Source organism: Pelodiscus sinensis, chromosome 32, assembly GCF_052426305.1.
Source record: "Pelodiscus sinensis isolate ZL-2025 chromosome 32, ASM5242630v1, whole genome shotgun sequence".
Classification (NCBI taxonomy): domain Eukaryota; kingdom Metazoa; phylum Chordata; order Testudines; family Trionychidae; genus Pelodiscus; species Pelodiscus sinensis.
Window position 1 is genome coordinate 13,293,180 of NC_143083.1, and position 21,674 is coordinate 13,314,853.

Genomic DNA, 21,674 nt, shown 5'->3' on the forward strand with positions numbered 1-21,674 from the left:
GTAGACTATCCCTCCTCTAACCACGGCACCTGTGGGGAGCAACTGCCCCCAGCAAAGGAGGCACATGGGGGCCGATCCCCCCTCTCTATTGTCTATGCTTTCACTTACACCAGTGGGTGGAATGTGTTCCCAGCTCCAAACAGCACCATCTTGGCACTGAGGGATAATGGCTGCCTAAGGTGTGGGGCAAAGAGAGGATGGGTCACCAGGGTGCAGCCCTGCCCCACATGCCTAGTGCAAGGTGGGTTCAGCTAGCCCCACAGATGGGTGGAGGGCAGGAGCTATTCTGCAGAGAGGCGTGCGCTTTGGTTCAGGGTCTCTCCCACTAAGAGGTTCGCAGAGACCTGTCTGTAACCCCCAGTCCCCGGCCGACAGACCCCAGCTGCGCTCACTAGGCTGCCTGACCCCTGACAGCCTCTCCCTGGAGCTGAGTCCTAAGAGCTGTTTCCCCCGCCTCCCGACTCGTACTGGGAAGCCCAGGGCGGGGAAGCCGCACTGCTGGGCCGAGGTGACTGTTCGGTGTCCCCCGGTGGCACAGGTTCTGTGAAGTGTGCGTTGCTATGGAGTCTGGCCTCCGCGCTGCTCGCCGTGTGGCGAAGCGAAGGGAAGTTGTGCACTGTAATCCACCCGTTAACGGCGACCTGTGCGAGTGCCATTTCATACAGTAAATACCTATTATATTCTCATCATGTGGGACTTCATTAATACAGTGACAGGCGAGGGAGGTGGCAAACCTCAGCCTTTCTTCAGGCCTCGTCTCGTCTCTCAGAGGGTTAGGAACGGCTTTTCAGCTTAGGAAAGAGGAGACTCGGGTACAACAGAGGTCTACAAATTCACAACTGGTGTGGGAAAAGTGAATAAGAAAAAGTTATTGATGTGTTCCCATAAGAACGAGGGTGTGTGTGTTTGCCACCAAATGAAATTAACAGGTCGCAGGTTTAAAACAAACCAAAGGAAGTTTTCCTCCATGCAGCAGGCAGTTAACCTGTGGAACTCCTCGCCAGATGATGTTTTGAATGACTTTAAACAGGGTTCCAAAAAAGAGCTAGATGAATTCATGGAGGACAGGTTTGGCACTGGCTGTTAGCCAGGATGGGTAGGAGAGGTGCCCCTAGACTCAGTAAGAAGCTGGGGAATGGGCAATAGGGGAGGGATCATTTGATAGTTCCCGGTTCTGTCCATTGCCTTGGGGGCACCCTACACCGGCCACTGTGGGAAGACAGGACATTGGGCTAGATGGGCCTTTGGTCCGAGCCAGCCTGACGTCCCACCGTGTTTTAAAGCATGAGTGAAGTAAGTAGCATCTTACATGCAGGGCAGGAAGCTTCCCAGTCTCAAAGGAATCTATTCGCCCTAGCGCCGAGAGCGGCCCGGATCGGTTCAAAGGGGTGTGAGAAAACCAGCTCTGCTTCGTCTGAAGATTGCTGCTGCACAGAGGGATCAAGCTACAGGAGGGAAGGAACAGGGACACCCAACACCTCCCCTCACTTCGGGGCGGAGGAACGGTCCTGCATGGTTTGCTTCACAAAGCAGAACCGCCAGGGCCAAGCCAAGACCCCGATCAGATCCCGGCAGGCAGGCAGGCAGGTGTGGGAGTTTCTACTTGTGTGCTAGGAGCCACAGTGATTTATTTTTTAAAAACACACAATTTGGGGAAAAATAAAAAAGTTAAAAACCCCCCATAAAGCAGCATAAACTCGGGCAGGGTGTGAAAGGTACCACCCTAGCGGCAGCCACCGCAGGCCGAGGGCAGCCGGAGTGAGTTCAGTGTCCCAGGATCCTCACTTCCAGCACGTCCCTCGCCATGCGCGACGCCACAGGCCAAATCAAGAACAGTTGGTGGCATGAACAGGCACATTTAAAACTCCCCCCTCCGCTGATGGTCTAGCAAGTCCACTCGCTGCCCTGTAAAACCCCCATGTGCTCCCCAGCATAGAACACTAGAACTGGAAGGGACCCTGAGAGGGCATTGAGTCCAGTCCCCTGCCCTCATGGCAGGACCCAGCACCGTCTAGATCATCCCTGATGGATGTCTGTCCAACCGGCTCTTCAATCTCTCCAGTGACGGAGATTCCACACACCTCTAGGCAATTTATTCCAGTGTTTCACCACCCTGACAGTTACGTTCTTCCTAATGTCCAACCTAAAACTCCCTTGCTGCAGTTTAAGCCCATTGCTGCTTGTCCTATGCTCAGAGGCCACAGAGAACAATTTTCCTCCCTCCTCCTTGTAACACACTTTTAGATACTTGAAAACTGCTCTCCTGTCCCCTCTCAGCCTTCTCTTTTCTAAGCTAAACAAGCCCAGTTCTTTCAGCCTTCCTTCACAGATCATCTTCTCTAGACTTTTCATCATTCTTGTTGCTCTTTTCTGGCCCCTCTCCAATTTCTCCACCTCTTTCTTGACATGTGGGGCCCAGAACTGGACACAAGACTCCAACTGAGGTCCAATCAGCACAGAGCAGAGCAGGAGGACTCCTCGTGTCTTGCTCACCACACTCCTGTGAATGCTGCCCAGAATCACATTCGATTTCTTTGCAACAGCGTCCCGCTGTTGACTCCTATTTAGCTTGTGGTCCACTAGGGCTCCTGCCAAGTTGCAGGGCGGCAGAGATAAAAGACAAATTTAATTCACAGTTCAAATGATTAGAAATCCCCCCCGGCAGGCGGCGAAGTGCAGTTTAGTGTCTCCCCCCCTCCCTCCCTCTCTAGGGAGGTTTCAATTCCACAGCAGCAAATTTCAGCTCAGCCTCCGGTGGCGAAGAACTCCAAGACCCCGGCTGGGTAAGCGCGCCGCTCTCCCGGTGCCCCCCGCGAGCCGTCCGACCAGAGCTCAGGAACGCCCTCACTGCCCCACCTGGAGGTCCGCAGGGCGCAGCTGCCGCTCCCCTTCCGCCAGGAAGATCTGCATGGCTCTGTGCAGCATGTGAATCCCCAGGCGCCGGCGGCGCCGCATGGGCCAGCTGGCCGCCACGCCGTAGTAATCCCCCTTCTTCTGGTTGGTGAGCATCTGTAAGCCTGGGAGGGGAAGGGGCAGGTGGATCAGAAGAGTCGTCTGCAGCAGGCAGGGGACGGAGGGTTCCATTAGCTACGGAGCATGTAGCTTTGATCCTCCCTCCACCTCCATCCGTCAGCATCATCGCTTCCCGTTCCAGCCAAAACGGCGGCCTCTTGGGGGGAGGGTGCTGGAGGAGCATGGGTCACCCTGCTGAGTTCAGCCCAGTCCCACCACGATTAGGGCAGGACCCCGCGAAACGTGTCCCCTCCCAGAGCTCCCCGCTGCCGTCGAAGCCAGAGACACGGAAACCAGGAAGCAGAGCGCGCCAGCCGGGCTTTGAGAGGGACGCTGTTAAACCTGCTTTGCAGTAGAAGCAATCACTCCCCCCTCGCCCAACAGTGTAACCCCTCTGTCCCAGGTTCCAATCCCCGGACCTCAGGGAACGGGAGGGTTAGAAGCTCAGGAGGGCGAAGAGATCAAAGTTCTCATGCGATCAAGAACAAATAGAAACAAGCCGCCTCCGCCCCCCCCCCCATTCCAACCCAGCAGGAGGCAAGTCGTCACAGATGGGGAAACCGAGGCACAGAGCATGGCGGCCACTTCCTCAAGGTCCTGTTTCAAAGGTGGCAGCTTCCAGGCTAGGGGCTCAGAGCCCAGCCTCTCCCCTTCTAAAGCACAGCGCCCCGAGGCCCCAGGGGAGCAGCCGACGTGGGGCATCTTTTAGGGGTCTCGAGGGAAGCTTACCAATGGCATCCACCAAGCAGGCCTCCCGCGTGTAGGCTTCCACCGGGATGACGTTCTGGAAACAGTGCACGGAGATCACGCCCTGGCCGCCCGCCCAGATCGCCAGGATGTGCTGCACTTTGGGGCCTGCCTGCAGAGGACACAGGCCATGGGGACTCCCGGCCTTGCAGCACGGGAGCCCTTTGGAGGTCTCGGGCCCCAGTCTGCCAGGCCTCTGCGGCCCCGAGTGATCCCCTTAGGGCCCATCCCAGAGACCTCGGACCCCAAGGAGCTGCCCATCTCTCAGACAGGACAGGAGGGGCCGGTCTGTCGCCCCCTGGTAGCTTCTCGGTCACCCTCTATCGCCGGGCAGGGAAACCGGTTTTAGGTCGGACCAAACCTCCCCCCCCCCTCGCTGAGCTGGCTCCAAGTGACACCCCTCATTTGGGCCCCACCCCAAGTCTAGGCAACCCCCCAAAATCTACTAGCCCCCAGGCTCCCCCCCCCATATCCCGCCCCCAGAAACACGCCTCCCCAAGCTCCAGCCCCATCGGGGGGGAGGGGATCTCTCAGGGCTTATCCCCGGGCCCAGATGAACTCTTCTGGGAGCCTGGGGACTAGTAAGTTTTGGGGGGCTGCCTAGACTTGGGGGTGGGGCCCAAACGAAGGCTTCAGGTGCGGGGGGAGGGGGAGTCAGGGTGGGAGGCATGGGGCAAGAGCACGCCGGGAGGGGCTGCTCCAGCCCGGCCGGAGTAGCCCTTGTCCACGGCGGGCCCCGCTCTAACCACGTTTCATCGGTTCATCGATAAACGGGATTTTCCATCCCTAAGATGAGCCAGGGGGCTGGCAAGAGTCACCGGCCTGGGCTAGGGCCTAGCGCCCCCTGGTGGCAGCCAGGTTCAGGAATCCCCACCCCGTTACCTGCTTCTTCCCGCCCCGGTGGTGAGTCAAGGCCTGGTAGAGGTGGCTGTAGGGGCGGGAGCGCTTCCCCTTGCCCACGTAGAAGATGGCCTGGACGAAGGTCCTGAAGCAGTCGGCCCGGCTCAGGTGGTGGCAGCGGAGGGGTAAGTTCTGAGTCACCCTGCCGGGGAAGGGTCTGCTCTCAGCTGATGCTCCGTTCACCGGCCCCCCCAGCTGAGCTGCTTCTTGGCAGGCGGCTGCCCCCGCCCCCGTCCCGATGTCGTTCTTGGCTCCGGCTTTTTTACAGCATCACAACGGCAGCCCCCCCTCGCCAGTCACTGGGGTGAGGGGGCCACGGGACCAGCCCCCCTCTTGTGACTCCTCCATGAGTCACCCCTAGCTGGGGTAACCCCCCTCCGCCCCCCCCCGTTCCACCCCACCCTGCCTCTTCCCCCAACCCTCTCCCCTGAAGGACCTGGCTTGGGGGCCTGGCCGGGGCAGCAGCGGTCGCCCCCCCCGCCCCTCCCCGCTTCCAGCGGAGCAACGTGGCCCCCGTCTGAGCTCCAACTCCCGCCAGCGAACACGACCACCCCTCCTTCCAGGGGGAGGGAAGCCGGGTTGCTCTGCTCCCCCCCTCGACTGCCAGGGGAGGGCCCCACCCCCGCTGTGGGCGCCAGACACACCCCCCATAGTTCCCTGGGCCATCCAGAGACTATGGCCTCTTGCCCCCCCCCCCCATGCGTCACCCCTGCCAGTCGCTTCTGGAAATCTCAGGCCGGCGGTTCCCTGCTGCTACGAACCCGGCAGAACCGCCCCCCCCGGGGATACGGGGGCCCAGGCTTGCCCACCCAGCGTGGGGCCGAAGGGACAGTTCTCCTAGCAGGGCGGCCCCCTTGTAACGCAGGTCGGAGGCGGGGCTTGCACACCGCGGCCTTGCCCCTTCGAAGGGCCGGGTCGGGGCGATCCTCGGCGAGGCAGGGGGCAAAAGCCTCTGGCGGAGGAGCCATACCTGGGGTCCAGCAGCAGGTAGTTAAAGCTAGACTTGAGCACGCCTTCCCTCCACTTTCGGCTCTTGTCGGGCTGGTCGAACTGCTGGGACAGGGCCATCTCGTCGGCCTGGCAGTCGGGGATCTGAAAGGTCTCTAGCACCGCGGCCAGCTCCGGGCTGTGTCCTGGCTCGGGCGCAGAGGGGGGGGGGGGAGGGGGGGAATGGACAGCCGGATCAGCAAAAGCCTGGAATCCCGCCACCCCAAACTGCCCCAGCGGCTCCGGGACCCAACCGGGGTGGCTAGGCAGGGGAAGGCACTTCCCAAACGGCCTTGCCTGGTCCCACCCATGCCCAGCCCTGTGCCACGCCTGCTGGACAGCTCTCCGGAGAGGCAGGGCCGGGGCAGGCTGGGGCCGTGCCACCCACTGGCTCTCTGGAGCCGGGGGTGCTAGGAGGGCAAGGAGGGAGCAAGAGCCAGTAACCACATCGGGAGGGGGGTAAGGAGGCTGGGCAGGCAGGCCAGTGGGGGGAGGGGGGGGAGCATGGGCTCTAGTGGGCGGGGCTAGGGGAGGGGCTTGCCTCCCCAAGCCAAGGGATCACCCACCGCTCACAGACCCAACGGGGTGTCCCGCCACTTAATCACCGGCCCGGCACATCCGACTAGGCGCTCCGGGTGGAGGTCGCCGCAGCCACACGGACTCCACCGCGCCTTCCAAACCTCCGCATGGTTTGGACTTGGGGCGAGAGCTGACCCGGATGCAGTTCCACGGGTGCCAAAGGCCGGGTGGGCCCTTATCTCGGGTTACAGCAGACGGAGGCCTGGTCCGCGTGGCCGACCCAGCCGTGCTGTAGGGATGTTAAACGGCGTCTAGTCGATAAGCGGGGGGCACCGCGGAACCGCAGCGGGGTTAGCGCCCGACCCCAGGAGCCAACCCCACTGCGGCTCTGCCTTTTCAATGTATTAAGAGCCATCGGGCTCTTAATACATTTAAAAAGCAGAAGTGCCGCATGTGGGACCAGGCTCCACCTTCCCTGCCCCCCGCGGAGACGGTGCTGGGGGGAACCAGCTTTTAAGCCAGCACCGGCTCCTGCTCCCCTCTTTTGCCACCTCTATCAGGGAGCGACTATCTGCTTACATCCCTACTATGTTGCTCAAGGGTGTGAAAAATCCACACCCCTGAGTGACGTAGTGAGGCAGACCTATCCCCCCCGTGAAGACGGGGCTAGTGTAGACGAGACCAGGCCTGGGGCCTGGAAAAGAAGCAACAGAAAAAACGGTTCTATGGGTACGCGGCAGATCTTGTCTACATGGGAAAGCTGCACTTCTTTACACCGATTTAGCGAAACCTGCTTCGACACGGAGTTCAATTAGCCAGGGTCCCAATCCACTTGGGCGAGCCCCAAAGGCCCCCGGCTTACGTGGGAGAAGGACTCCGCAGGGTTTATCGAAATCCGTTTACACAGGGGTGGCTTTCCCATGTCGACGGGGCCTAAATCCGGCGTCTCTGACAGACCCATTCCACTAGGAGCTCCGCCCCCTGCTTACCTGCAGCCCGCTTCCTGGCCTGCGCCGTCGGGTCTTTCATCAGTCTGTCGAGCAGCTGCACGTAGAGCTGCCTCGTTAGGCTGTTAACGGGCCCGGGGTCCGCACCCAGCTTCCTCAGCTTCCTCAGGAGGGCTTCGTCGGAGAGGCAATGCAGCCGGGCGGCCGCCTTCGGGGACTCGCAGGGCGGGGGTTGGTTCTCCTGCCCCGCCAGCTTGCTCCGGTAGGCTCTCCAGTCGTAGATGATCGTGTCCTCGGAGCTCGTCGTGTCGGCGGGGACGGAGGCGGCGTCTGCGCACGGGACGTGCCGCTCGATCAGCGCGTAGCCCTCCTCCTCATCCAGGTAGAGATACTCCACCGGCTCCCGGGCGCTGAGGTTGGCGGGCCGGCCGCCGGGCGAGAGGGGGACGTCCTGGCCGCAGGAGTCCGGCACAGGGCTCAGCCGCCCCGAGAAGTGGGCAGCTGCTACCGTTGCCCCCGAAGGCCTGCCGCAGGACAGCCGGCTGAAACTCACCCTGGAGGGGCCAGGCTGCCTCTTGGCCTCCCGCTGCGGCCAAGGACACTCCCTCTGCGGGCTGCGCTCATCTCTCGCGGCCTCCGGCTCAGCCTGGGCGACGGCGAGCGGCTGGGCGAGAGCGGCCTGGTGCGGACAGTCGTCCTCCCCGTCCTCGCTCAGCGGCGGCGGCCGGTCCGGACTGGAGGCGGAGGGACAGGGAGGGAGGTCACGGCAGCCGGCAGCACCTGGCCCGGCCTCCCCGTTGTGACAGGGCAAGGACTGGTCATCGGTGCCCCCCTCTGCGTCCAGCAGCACCGTGGGGCTGGCCTCTGGGGAACCACTCGGTGCAGGGGAGGACCCCAAGCGCCCGGTGGCTTTTGTGAGGACTTCAGTAGCATCCAGGTCCTTCGTGTCTTCTGCTCCCCGACAAGACGCGTTTTCACCCCCCGGAGCAACCCAGTTCCCCATTAGAGCGCCACCCGGGCCAACTGGCGTCCGAGGCGTCCCCGGGGGGCTCCTAACTCTCCTGGGCCGCCGCGGCATCTCCAGGGTCTCGTCAAAGAGTGACGAAGAGGAGCTGCCGTCCCGCGCCGCGGAGGTCAAGCGGCTCTTTGTTCTGGGGGTGACGTGGCAGGGCCGGGGGCGCATCGGAGGCAGGGAGGGCGTGGTGGGGAACGTCTCCTGCGTCTCGCTCGACGGAGAGGCCGCGTCTTCTCCAGGCCCCTCGGCGGGACTGGCCGGGCGCTGGATCACCAAGGTGTCGGCTTCACTGCTCAGACTGGGAAGGGTCAGCGACGCCCCCCCGAAGGGGCTGCTGCTCCTTTCTTCCTCTCTCGGATCGCCTTCCGCAGCCCCGCCTGGCGGCCCAGCGTCCGGCGTCTCCACATCGGATGGATTTGCAGAGGGATCCCATTCCGGAGTCTCGGCTTTTCTTGCTCCCCACTGGCTACCGGGCAGTCCTGGCCTTGCGGAGAGACCGCCGGGGGTGCAAAGCAGCGTCCCCTTCAATTCACCCCTCGGACCCCCGTCTGCCAAACCCTGCCTGCCGCTCACAGAGGAGGCAGCTGCCCGAGGGCCGGTCTCTACTGCGAGATCAGACGGCGCCCACGTCGACAAGACATTGGAGCCTCTGCGAGCGGCACGTTCCGCCGGTAACTCGCGGGGAGGGCTCGGTAGCGACTCGCGTACAGCGTCGGAGGTGCCTTCGGAAGGCGGCTTCGCAGTGGGGGTCAAACCAGAGCCACCCCCGACAATTTGGGATGCTTCAAAACTAGTCCAGACGTGCCTCTCTCCCGTGATCTGTGCCTTCTGCGACAGGTGCCGCATAACCCCGTCCATGGCAGAGGGCGGGTCCACCAGCTCCTCGCGGCTGTGCCCTACGGCGCTGGGCAGCAGCTGTTTGCCCGAGTGCTCCGGTGAACTCCCCTCTCCACTGCCAACACAGCTGGAACCAGCACGTTCATCGCCGGCACAGAGAGAAAAGCTGCAACATCGCCCCTCTCGGCTAGAACAGCCGCCTTTCCCTGCCGGCTCAGGGCGGTCGGACGCGTCTGCCGCGCTCACGTAACATTCGCTGGCACAGCTGCCGTACTGGCTGCCGCTGCTCTCCGAGCTTCCGCTCAGCACCTGCCCGGCGGCGGCAAGAAAGTCGGAACCGTCCTGGGTCCTGCCCGGGCGCGCCGGCTGCATCACTGTCTTTTCCAAGTCGGAGATGGCGGTGGAGTTGGCCCGACAGAAGAGGAACACGTGGTCGGGGGACGTGACGTCCAAGCCTTCCTGGCCGTTCACTAATGTTTCGAGATCAAGGGAGTCACTGAGCCGGGACAGGTGCAGAGTCCCGTGGGTGTCGCTAACTCTGGGGTTGCCGCGTGGCCTGGAAGGGTTTTTCGGGGACATTTTAGGGGACTCACAGAAACTGACCCTTCTCCGCGCCGGCGCTGCAAGACTCGTGGGGCAATGTTGCGAGGGAGAAGAGATCGGGGGCTTGTTTGAAACGGATTCATCCTGGCACGGCGCTGGCTGGGAAGACAGTCCGTGGCTGCTCTCAGTTGGGTCTTCAGAGCCGGGTGGTGTCAAGCCATCGTCGGTCTCAGAGGAAAGACACGCAGACACCTCATCCTCCAGGAGACCCTGTGTTGGAGACAAGCCTGAAGCGAGTTCTTGAGGCTCATGCCTGGCTAACAGCCAAGTGCTGGACAGCAGCGGCTGAGGTAGGCCAGACACCCGGGGATGCCCGGAGCAGGAATAGGCACAAAGGGTCAACGTGTTGTCGACTTTCCCTGGAATCCAACTCAGCCGGCCACTTGCATTGGCAGCTGCTGTGTAGTCACAAGCGTTCTTGGGACTTCTGGCCGGCCGGCACTTCTGGGTGCTGCTGAGCGGGCCGGCCTCACGCTCTGCTTCAGAAAGTCCAGAGCGGATGCTGGTTTCCGTGCAGTCGTCCGTCAGCGTGGAAAAGAAGCTCTCAACGGTTCCCAGGCCTGCACAAGAAAGGGACAGAGGGACTCAGCGTGCATTGCAGTAAAACGGAAAACCTCAAGGCACGTCTGTGCCAGCCAAGCCACGCAACGCAACGCAACGCCCCCGCGGTTCACCTGCGGTACCGCCTGGCCGGCAAAGCAAACAGCGCGCCTAGAAACTATTCCCGACTCGGGAGGGGGTGACTTTGCGTTAAACGGGGAGCACCTCGCAGCGTGCCGGCCGGCTTCCTTTGTAACGTCCTTGGAGATCATATCCAAGCACGGTCCAAATCCAAAGGAGGCAGCGTGGCCGAGGGAACAGCGCACAGGGCAAGGATTTTGGACACCTGGGTTCTACTCCCAGCCCCTAGCCTGCTGGGTGACCGGGATCAAGTCTCCCAGTGCCTCAGTTTCCCTGCCTGTAAGATGGGGATAATACTGCTGCTCTCCTTTGTGCAGCACTTTGAAACGTGCATGTGAGCAGAGTATCATTGTCAAAGCAACACAGAGCAGTGATCCCCTTTGCCTGGCTTTTCCTAGACAGCAGATAAGAACATAAGAACGGCCGTACTGGGTCAGACCAAAGGTCCATCTAGCCCAGTATCCTGTCTGCCGACAGTGGCCAGCACCAGGTGCCCCAGAGAGGGTGGACCCAAGACAATGATCAAGCGATTTGGCTCCTGCCATCTCTCTCCAGCCTCTGACAAACAGAGGCCAGGGACACCATTTCTATCCCCTGGTATACGTGCAAATGCTTGCGAGCATCCACGGAGCTGGGTCAGGGCAGGAAGAGGGGGATCCAGAGCCTTTCGCTTCTCGATCACATCAGGCGCTGCACCTCCGTGAGCGGTTCAGCGCCTTGCTAGTCAGCAGAGGGACCAAAAAACAAAGGGCCGCAGACTCCGGTTCCCTCGTGGTGTCTCTCCAGCTCAGGGCTGAGCTACCTGGAGCGTGGGATGCAGGAGGAAGTTTGCAGAGAGAGCGTGGCCCACAATCCAGAGCTTCTCACCAGCGCTTACTGCAGGGAACGTGCTACGCGCTGGGTTTCTTTTTTTTAAAATGCGTCAATTGCTGCTCACGCCACAGCCAGACTGAGCTTGCGGCAGGTGATTTTCTAGGGGCTACACACAAGGGCATTCGCCGTTGGGAAGCACGGACCCGACCCCTCCTCCAGCAGCCCGGACGGCACTCACACGCCTGCTCGCTTGCTCCGTCGGCCTCCTCGGGGACGCAGACGTGCCGGAAGCCTTGCAGGGTTTGCACACACATCTTGTTGCCCTGCTCCAGCGCCAGGTCGATCGCTCGGTTGCCATCCTGAAGGGCAAAGGCACCAAAATCAGCGGTAAACACGCACCCCTCCCCCCCCCGACTCACGGGGAGAGACCCTGCTGGAAACCCCCCACGTGCAAAGGGGGAGCAGGCTGCGCTACTCGGCTGGGACACCACGCCTGGGCTATGTCTAGACCACATCCCTTTTTTCGGAAAAGGGATGTAAATTAGACGTATCGAAATCGCTAATGAAGCGGGGATTTAAATATCCTGCGCTTCATTAGCATAAAAATGGCTGCCGCTTTTTTTCGGCACGGAGCTTTGTTGGAGAAAAGCGGGAGTCTAGACGCTGATCTTGCAGAAAATAAAGCCTCTTTCGAAATTTCGAACAATAAAGCCTTTTTCGAAAGATCCCTTATCCTTCATGAAATGAGGTTTACAGGACCTTTTGGAAAAGGCTTTATTTTTCGAAAGATCAGTGCCTAGACTCCCGCTTTTCTCCGACAAAGCGCCGTGCCGAAAAAAAGCGGCAGCCATCTTTATGCTAATGAAGCGGGGGATATTTAAATCCCCGCTTCATTAGCGATTTCGATACGTCTAATTTACATCCCTTTTCCGAAAAAGGGATGTGGTCTGGGCGTAGCCCTGGAGACTCGCCGAGCCTCAGGCTGGACGAAAGCAGGTCTTGATGCAGGAGGGGTTCCCAGCGACACAGGAAAAGCGTCTCTAAGGCAGCGGTTCCCGACCTTTTTAATCCCGGGGACCGGCCAACCCAGTCACAAACTAATGGCGGACCAGCAACATTTTATTTGCATATTTGCATATTCATGAGTCCCCGGCACCCAACCCTCCAAAGCCAGCCTCTTGCCCTCAGAGCCCCCTAGTGCCAGCCCCCCTCCCCCAAACACCTCAGTTGCAACCTCTGGTTTCCAGAGCCCCACTGCACCCCATCCCCCCATGCCACTTCCCAGTCCCCAATATTAGCCCTGCCCCCCTATCCCCTCACTACAAGCTCCGCCCCCAGAGGCCCCCAGTGTCAGCTCCCCTCTTAGAACCCCCCATCCTGCAAAACCCCCAGCACTAGCCCCGCCCCCATCTGTGTCTGCCCCGCCCCCTTCACCTAGCCCTGCCACTGCCCCCCCGCCGCCAGCTGAGCGCAGAGCACTTCCCTGCACAGGAGGCCTGCGCGGAGCCGGCTGCATGCGGGGCCCCTCCTGAGCGCTGCAGCCGCCCATCGCGTGGCCCCGCCAGCCGGACCGCGTAGCGGCTGCCGGAGCTGGAACCAGGGCTGCGGTGAGGATGCCCCAGTAGGACGGCGTCACTGCGGGCCGGCGCCAGCCATCTGCTGGGCCACTCACCCTGCTGCTGCGTGGGGAACCCCGGGGGGCGGGGCTTATTAGCATCTGGGGGCGTGGCCTGGCAGCGTGCTGCGGGCAGGGGTGTGCAGGCCTAAGGGAGCAGCCGTTTTTAAATCAGGAGGTTGCAAAAACGGTTGTCTCGTGCCCCAGTTGAAGAAAATCGTTGATGCCGCGACCTGACAGCATGTGACAGGAGTGTGGGCTGCGGGGTGGGGCTGAGCATTGGGGGGCAGGAGGGGGCTCCAGCTTTGGGTGGGGCAGGAGGGGCTGATCTTGAGCGGATCCCGGATAGCAGGGGCAGTAAGGCAGCATCCTGCCTCTCCTCAACCCGCACACCCGGCTAAGCCCAGAAGCAGCCAGCAGCAGGTTCCCAGCCCATGCTCAGGGCAGGGGCAGTGCATGGAGCCCTGTGCGCTCCCCCCACACCTAGGAGCTGTTGGGAGGGAGGGGGTGCTCAGGGCCATAGTTCCCGCTAAGCTGCATGCCTGCACAGAAAAAATTCTTCCCCCACCCACCTCCTCTGGAGAGCCGGGCAGACAGCAGCTGCTCCGGTGGGCAGGGTGAGGGGGCTGCTGGGGCGGGGTCTGCTCCGGCAGCCAGGAACGGGACATGGAGGGGGGGGGGGGAAGAGGGAGTTTCAGCTCCAGCAGCCGGGAACGTGCGTGTGTTAATAAACTGGGCGCCACGGTGGCCCCCTCCAGACCAGCGCCCATGACCTCAATATTGCTGCACAAGCCAAAACTGGTTGCAAAATCTTAGCGGGAATCCAGCTCAGGGCTGGGACAGTCCCAGGTCGGGTGGGACGCCCCCAGCCAGCCCTTCTGACCTGCCTGGCTGCCTGCTTCCCACCTATGCCGAGTGCTGCAGCCAGCTCACTTCCTGCCGGAACGCCGCACCAGCTTACTTTTAGCTCTGCGTCTAGCACAACCTCGGCCCGAGAACCTCCCCCCGGAAATCTCGCCTCAAGCCCACCAGCTGAGACGGCGTGACAAGGCACCAAGTAGAAAGATGCCGCCTAGAAGGCTGGATACAATGTCGGAGAATCCGCCCCAGGCCTCCGACACGCCTGTCCCTCCGTGTGGGAAGAGCCTGGCTCACCGAAACCACAACGACACGAACCTGGTCTTCCAGATGCGGGTCCCCTCCATTCCTCAGCAGCAGCTTCAAGCATTTGTAACACCCCCAGGAAGCTGCTACGTGCAGTGGCGTGAGTCCCTCTACTGACCTGAAATACACAGACCCCTGGTTTCTACTCCGGTACCTTTGGCTGGCATGGGTCTTAAGGGAAAAGAGATCTGTAAATGCCACGATGGGTATGAAAACACGGCAAAGGACGTAGCATGATGAGGAAGGCCCCCTTGATTGGGGTCTAGCGTGGGACATGCCTTTTTGCATCGCCTCCCAATCTTATTTGGCACAGATCCGTGAACGTTGCTTTGCCAAAGCCGCACTTGGTTTTCGGGGCGGAACGAATTGCAGCCCCTCTGAAAAGCGGCATCGTAACATGGTGAGACGTCCCGGCATTTTTTTTTTAAACGTGCACACGGTCTGAATGACAGAGAGGGGTGAACGAGGGAGGGAAGGTCTCGGGACCAGACTGTAGTTGCACGAATGCACCTACTCTGCCGGGCTATCCAGCAGACAGAGCGGAGCGATCTGTTTTGGCTGCGTTGGGTTACACATCACAGATTACTAGACTGGCACTCAAGCCGCTTCTGCGTTATATTATTAGGAGGGACCCGCTAGTTGCGACTGAGTTGATCTTGCAGAAGGATTACATAAACTCCTTGGACAACCTGGCGTGATATAAACTAGGGATGTAATAGTGTAGTCGATTATAACGGATAAGCAAAAGCTTATCCGTTAATGCTACAGACTACATGCATTCTCTCCGCCCCCGCCAATAAACACGGAGAACCAGGACTGGCGTCTGTAACCAAACTTTACGGGACCACAGGAAACAAGGCCACGCCCCAGATAACGGACACCTGGCTAATTTAAAATCATGCCGGACTACGGAGGTTGCCGGACCAGAGAGTGCTGGACCGGAGGAGTTCAACCTGTACAAAATGAACTTCATCAGCTAATAAAAAAAAAATCCCCCCTCCTCCCCAAATAAAAAAGAATGACCTGGCATTTGGGTTTCCACCGTACTGGAGAATCAGCTTCAGACAGCGAACCCCGCTTTCCCTTTCTTTGCCTGCGGCCAGATGGATTGCTGCAATTCCCTCCGGCAGAACGAGGTTAGGATCCGCGCCCTGCTTCAGCAGCGCTTCCACGAGCCTGGAGGTGTACAACAGGACATCGAGTGACACACAACCCACGTGGGACAGTCACACGGCGGGACTACACCGTTCCCCAGGAGATCGAAGCTCTTTGGGGCAGCGGCAACACGCTTAAAGTTTCGATAATAGCCATCCCACTCCGTGAGAAGGAGACAGCAATACTGTCGTCCTGCCATTTTGGAGAAGTCTAGCATCTCACGCGGGCGGGTGTCAGGGATGTTAAATTTCGATTAAAGAGCTAATTGACTAGTTCGATTCGTCGATAAGGGCGCCTCCTCCCAGGGCCGTTGCTACACTTCAAAGGCGAAAGCGCTGCGGGGAGCACGGGACCAGCGGGGAACTCAAGCAGTCCCCGCTGGCTCCGTGCTCCCCGTGGCGTTTCAAAGCGGCAGTGCCACATGGAGCTCAGGATCAGTGGGGGGGGGGGTGTCCCCAGCTGACCCTGGGCTCCATGCAGTGCTGCCGTTTTGAAATGCAGTGTGCTGCCCAGGGCCAGCTGGGGACCACCGGGGCTGCCCCCTGTTTGCTGCCGTTCTGACAGAGGCAGCAAGCAAGGGGGAGGAGAGAAGCGACTAGTCAGTCACATCCCTAGCTGGAAGATATACAACTGCAACATCTCAAGATGCATCTATCAGTTGAGGGGACGCTGCTGGCACGAGCTTCATTTCTCTCTGCCCCCTGGAAATCTCCAGGCGGGCTGGTGGGGGCCTGGTGCACCCCTGAAGATGGATTCCACTGACAACCCCAGTTAAAATCTATGTGAGGGTCTGGTGTTGCTGCGCTTAGCATCCGCCACCTAAAACGTACAGCCAAGTCCCTCCTGCCCTCTTTGAATCTCTTGCACGTCTCCCGTTCCGGGATGCCGTGTGCACGGGGCTACGTTGTGCATTTCATTAAAATCGACTCGTCTGTTTGGCTGTATTGATTCGGGTCTGGCGTGTCATGGCGGGAGGGGCAGACAGGGCTGTGATCCTGCCTGTAGAAAGCACTTCCTGAAGAGGAAGGATTTGGCAAACTGGCCACTCAGCTGCCTGCAACAGCACACTCTCTCTTCTCATTCCTTTCCAGGGGAGACTGGCGCCCGTGGGGGGAGGGAGTGCAGGGAACCCCCCCTCCAGAGAGGCAGGTGGGGGCAATTAAAATGCGGGCGGGGGACCCATGGGAGGGGCACATTCCAAGTGCACCCACGTGTCACCTCTGTGCCTTTCACAGAGCGGGGACAAAGACACTCGGATGTCCCAACAATCGTAACAAACTCCTGTTCCTCCAAACAACGCACACGACAGGCGCTCGCCAGCAGCCGCCTGTCACAAACTTCTTGCTGCTGCGGAGGCAACATCTGGTGCAGCGCTCCACACTTCCGACCGCTTTCCCATGCACGCCAGATGTGTGCTTCCTGATTCAACCCGAGAGCGGGGACGGGGGGAGGGGGCTATTTTCAGCGAGAAGGCAAAGGCTCCGCCCCTTCTTACTGTTGTAGGAAAACCTCCCAGCTTCTAACAAGTCCAGACATCTCTCCTTACGTCTCTGGGATCAGTTAGCTGGTTGCCTGGCAAGATATGGGGTATTGTATTGACATCCTCGTTTCAACCAGCAGCGCACCCGCTGACTCCCCACACGCGAGGGACCTAACCTCCTTAGGCAGGAACAACGGGCCCCTCCATGCCTCAGTTTCTCCGTACGTCAATCCCGAGCTGCTTTGCGAGCTGCTGATGAAACTCATCACCGCCTCGTAAACACACGAAGGGGCGAAATAACCACAAAGGAGCGTTCTACCACCAGCCGGACTAACCCAGTTACTTTCTGGGGAAGCAGCATGCAAGCAGAATTCACGGCTGGACCCTGGAATTGCAAGGACTATGAAGTCCAGTTTGCAAAGAGGCCTTAAATGTTATTGTCCGTGTTCAAGTGAAGCATGGCCTGCGTGGCACAGGAATCCACACGACGGCATAATGCAGGCCCAGAGCTGCAAGGCCCGCAAGTAGGGGTGTTAAAATTGGGTACCTGTGGATCTGCTGAAAATGGGGTTACACCGTTACATGCACTCAGCACAGGGCAGCAGCCAGCTCCCTGGGAGCAAGAGGGCAGGGGCGCTGGCCCCCAGGGGCAGCCCGTCCATATAGGAAAACTAGGCAGTCACCTAGGGCACCAAATGGTGGCACAATATCATTGAGGGGTTTGGAGGTGGGGGTGCCGATGGCATGGTTCGCCTAGGGCTCCAGTTGCTGGCAGCTAGTCTAGGGCAGCCCCTGCTGGCCCCACTCCTTTGAAGCCGGCTGCTGTCCCATGCTGCTGCCTCCAATACAGAGGCAGCAGCGTGGAGCGGCAGCCAGATCCCAACAGCCGGTGCACTCTGGGGGCTGGCTTTTAAGCTGGCTCCCAGTGCACACCGACTCCCTGACACCCCCATGCTGCTGGCTCTGATACAGCAGTGCCAGCAAGGCAGGGTGGCAGCCGGCTCCCCAAAAGCGGGGTGGGAGCCAGCATGTAACCGTTAATAGTAACCAATGAGCCCAGGCTTATCGGTTAACCGTTTAAACAGTTATACCCTAACATCCCTAACCACGAGGCTACTATTTCTTATTTAGATATGCTCAGAAGCATCTTAAAATCACACAACACTAGAGCTGGAAGGGACCTCGAGGGGTCATCGAGTCCATCCCCTGCCCTCAGGGCAGGACCAAGCGCTGTCTAGATCATCCCTGACAGGTGTTTGTCCAACCTGCTCTTAAATCTCTCCAGGGATGGAGATTCCACAACCTCCCTGGGCAATTTATTCCAGGTTTCACCACCCCTGACAGTTGGGAAGTTTTTCCCAATGTCCAACTTAAACCTCCCTTGCTGCAGTTTAAGCCCCTTGCTTCTTGGCCTGCCTCAGAGACCAAGGGGAACAATTTTTCTCCCTCCTCCTTGTAACACCCTTTTAGATACGCTCTCATGTGACTCTTAGGTACTCAGAGATATACGAAGACACAGTCTCCTCAGATAACTAGAGCCCTGCAAATCCAGATACCCGTTCTATATCCACGGGTCCCTGCTTCCGCCGAGATGGAGGCGGATACCTGCAGCTCATTTTTACCAATGTGGATACAAATGTCGTATCTAGAACCCGGCACAATTGCGGATGCCTGCGGGTCTCCGCGGACGTGGACACAACTGGGTTCTCCAGACACCCCAAGCTCAGGCAACCTGACAAGCAGCGAGCCGCCAAGCCTGGCTATTTCTCCACCAGGTTTTATGAACGCTGCTTCTGGCAGCGCGATGGTTACACGGTTAACCCAGCAGCCTCTCACCCACACAAGCCCCACAGGCCTGTCAGCCTGGGTCACCCTCTCCATGGGGCTCGATGGCATAACGGCCCCGCAGTCGGCGCCAGGGGAGAAAGCTGCTAGCGAGGGAATACGGGGAGTCTGCCCCTCCCCTGAGCGGCACGTCCCGTCCCTTTCCACTCACCCCAGTGGAGGTAGCCTCCCCGCACTGCAGCGTGCCCGGCGACCTTCCCTTCCTCCTGCGCAGGGAGCCCCTCAGTATGCCGCGAACTGCCTTCCCTTTATAGGCGACGAGCTACCTCCTGTCACCAGTGCAGGGAGCCCCTTCTTGTCCCGACAGGGTGTCCCAGGGCACCCCCATACCAGCAAGGAGCCCTTCCCCTCAGGGCAGCAACCCCCCACTGCACACTGAGCCGGCCTGCTGACCCCTTGTCAATGCGGAATGCAGTCACACCCACCCTACTGCCACCTATGGCTAAGCCCTCCTCCCCGTGCTGTGCAAGCAGTGGCCCCCCCCACCCCACCCCACTGCTACCTATGGCTTAGCTCCCCTAGAGCAGTGCATGCAGTGAAACCACCTGCTTAGACCCCCCCCCCGTGAAATAAACGCAGTGAAACCCTGTGGTTTAACCCCCTAGTGCAAGGAATGCAATGACCCCCATTGCTATCTACGGCTTAGCCCCCAGTGCAGCGACCCCCATTGCTACCTACGGCTTAGCCCCCAGTGCAGTGACCCCCATTGCTACCTACGGCTTAGCCCCAGTGCAGCGACCCCCATTGCTACCTACGGCTTAGCCCCCAGTGCAGTGACCCCCATTGCTACCTACGGCTTAGCCCCCAGTACAGTGACCCCCATTGCCACCTACGGCTTAGCCCCCAGTGCAGCGACCCCCATTGCTACCTACGGCTTAGCCCCCAGTGCAGCGACCCCCATTGCTACCTACGGCTTAGCCCCCCAGTGCAGCGACCCCCATTGCTACCTACGGCTTAGCCCCCAGTGCAGGGACCCCCATTGCCACCTACGGCTTAGCCCCCAGTGCAGTGACCCCCATTGCTACCTACGGCTTAGCCCCCAGTGCAGTGACCCCCATTGCTACCTACGGCTTAGCCCCCAGTACAGCGACCCCCATTGCCACCTACGGCTTAGCCCCCAGTGCAGCGACCCCCATTGCTACCTACGGCTTAGCCCCCAATGCAGCGACCCCCATTGCCACCTACGGCTTAGCCCCCAGTGCAGTGACCCCCATTGCTACCTACGGCTTAGCCCCCAGTGCAGTGACCCCCATTGCCACCTACGGCTTAGCCCCCAGTGCAGGGACCCCCATTGCCACCTACGGCTTAGCCCCCAGTGCAGCGACCCCCATTGCTACCTACGGCTTAGCCCCCAGTGCAGCGACCCCCATTGCTACCTACGGCTTAGCCCCCAGTGCAGTGACCCCCATTGCCACCTACGGCTTAGCCCCCAGTGCAGTGACCCCCATTGCCACCTACGGCTTAGCCCCCAATGCAGCGACCCCCATTGCTACCTACGGCTTAGCCCCCAGTGCAGCGACCCCCATTGCTACCTACGGCTTAGCCCCCAGTGCAGCGACCCCCATTGCTACCTACGGCTTAGCCCCCAGTGCAGCGACCCCCATTGCTACCTACGGCTTAGCCCCCAGTGCAGCGACCCCCATTGCTACCTACGGCTTAGCCCCCAATGCAGCGACCCCCATTGCTACCTACGGCTTAGCCCCCAGTGCAGTGACCCCCATTGCCACCTACGGCTTAGCCCCCAGTGCAGTGACCCCCATTGCCACCTACGGCTTAGCCCCCAATGCAGGGACCCCCATTGCTACCTATGGCTTAGCCCCCAGTGCAGCGACCCCCATTGCTACCTATGGCTTAGCCCCCAGTGCAGCGACCCCCATTGCTACCTACGGCTTAGCCCCCAGTGCAGCGACCCCCATTGCTACCTACGGCTTAGCCCCCAATGCAGCGACCCCCATTGCTACCTACGGCTTAGCCCCCAATGCAGCGACCCCCATTGCTACCTATGGCTTAGCCCCCAATGCAGCGACCCCCATTGCCACCTACGGCTTAGCCCCCAGTGCAGCGACCCCCATTGCCACCTACGGCTTAGCCCCCAATGCAGGGACCCCCATTGCTACCTATGGCTTAGCCCCCAATGCAGCGACCCCCATTGCCACCTACGGCTTAGCCCCCAATGCAGGGACCCCCATTGCAGGGACCCCCATTGCCACCTACGGCTTAGCCCCCAGTGCAGCGACCCCCATTGCTACCTACGGCTTAGCCCCCAGTTCAGCGACCCCCATTGCTACCTACGGCTTAGCCCCCAGTGCAGCGACCCCCATTGCTACCTACGGCTTAGCCCCCAGTTCAGCGACCCCCATTGCTACCTACGGCTTAGTCCCCAGTGCAGCGACCCCCATTGCTACCTACGGCTTAGCCCCCAGTGCAGCGACCCCCATTGCTACCTACGGCTTAGCCCCCAGTGCAGTGACCCCCATTGCTACCTACGGCTTAGCCCCCAGTGCAGCGACCCCCATTGCTACCTACGGCTTAGCCCCCAGTGCAGCGACCCCCATTGCTACCTATGGCTTAGCCCCCAGTGCAGTGAATGCAGCGACACCCCCCCGCAACCCGCGCAGGGAGCCCCCCCCTCCCCATTGCAGCCACGTGCCCCTCCCCCACGCGCTTACGGGGCCTCCTCGCCGTGCAGCGCCTCGCACAGCCGGGCCGCCAGGCTCGCGGGCCCCGCGCGGCTCATGCCGGCTCCGCGCCGGGGGAACCCGCTCCCCTGGGCGCATGCGCGCGGAGCCGCTGCCGGGGGGAGTCCCGCTCACTGCAGCGCCATCGCCGCTTCGAATCGCCCTCCACCGCGACTGCGCCTGCGCGGCCTTCCAGGCGCCGGCTCCTCATTGGCTGGGCGAAGGAAGCGGAGGCGGCCAATGGGCGGAGGCGCCGCGTTCGCAGCGGCCAGCTGGTACCCAGCGCTGGCTCTGGGGCGGAGCAGCCGGCTGAGGAAGCGGCGAGCTTTTACAGGCCCGGGGTCCCAGCAGCGCAGGCCCACAGGCCATGCCCCATGTAACCACCAGGCTCCTCCCAGCCCTTTGGGCTGCCCAGTCCGCTTTCTGCCAACCCAATGGAGGTTTGCTTTAAACCGGCCTTTCATCCCTTAGGATGCCCCCTCAAACCACCGGGAGGACCCTTGGTTCTGGTGGGAGGAGGCAAATCAGAAGCCCAGGCCTGCACCCGGAGGAGCACCAAGCCAGCAAACACAACCCTGGAATAAAGAAAATCCCATGTGTGTTCTTTGCAACTTATTTATGATAAAACACACCTGCCCAGTGGAACCCTGGGCCCCGCACAGGGGCAGAAAGTAAC

General features: G+C 60.5%; 1 protein-coding gene across 1 annotated transcript; it reads right to left on the reverse strand.

The window, feature by feature from the left end:
• Positions 1-1,590: 1,590 nt before the first annotated feature.
• ANKLE1 (ankyrin repeat and LEM domain containing 1) lies at positions 1,591-21,605 on the reverse strand. Its single transcript, XM_075902775.2, has 9 exons — positions 20,990-21,605; positions 14,864-15,016; positions 13,853-13,958; positions 11,300-11,420; positions 7,155-10,127; positions 5,630-5,792; positions 4,642-4,801; positions 3,742-3,871; positions 1,591-3,017 (listed from the first exon to the last, which is right to left on the reverse strand). The coding sequence occupies exons 1-9, from the start codon at positions 21,055-21,057 to the stop codon at positions 2,845-2,847; spliced, it is 4,047 nt and encodes a 1,348-aa protein (XP_075758890.2). The 5' UTR covers positions 21,058-21,605; the 3' UTR covers positions 1,591-2,844.
• Positions 21,606-21,674: the final 69 nt, after the last annotated feature.

Excerpts from the sequence above, each read along its gene's own strand:
- ANKLE1 (XM_075902775.2), bottom strand. The coding sequence starts at position 21,057 with ATGAGCCGCGCGGGGCCCGCGAGCCTGGCGGCCCGGCTGTGCGAGGCG. Across the intron at positions 4,802-5,629 it reads TACCTGCTGCTGGACCCCAG|GGTGACTCAGAACTTACCCC; the intron begins GTATGGCTCCTC and ends CTTCCCCGGCAG. Across the intron at positions 3,018-3,741 it reads CTGCTTGGTGGATGCCATTG|GCTTACAGATGCTCACCAAC; the intron begins GTAAGCTTCCCT and ends TTCCCCTCCCAG.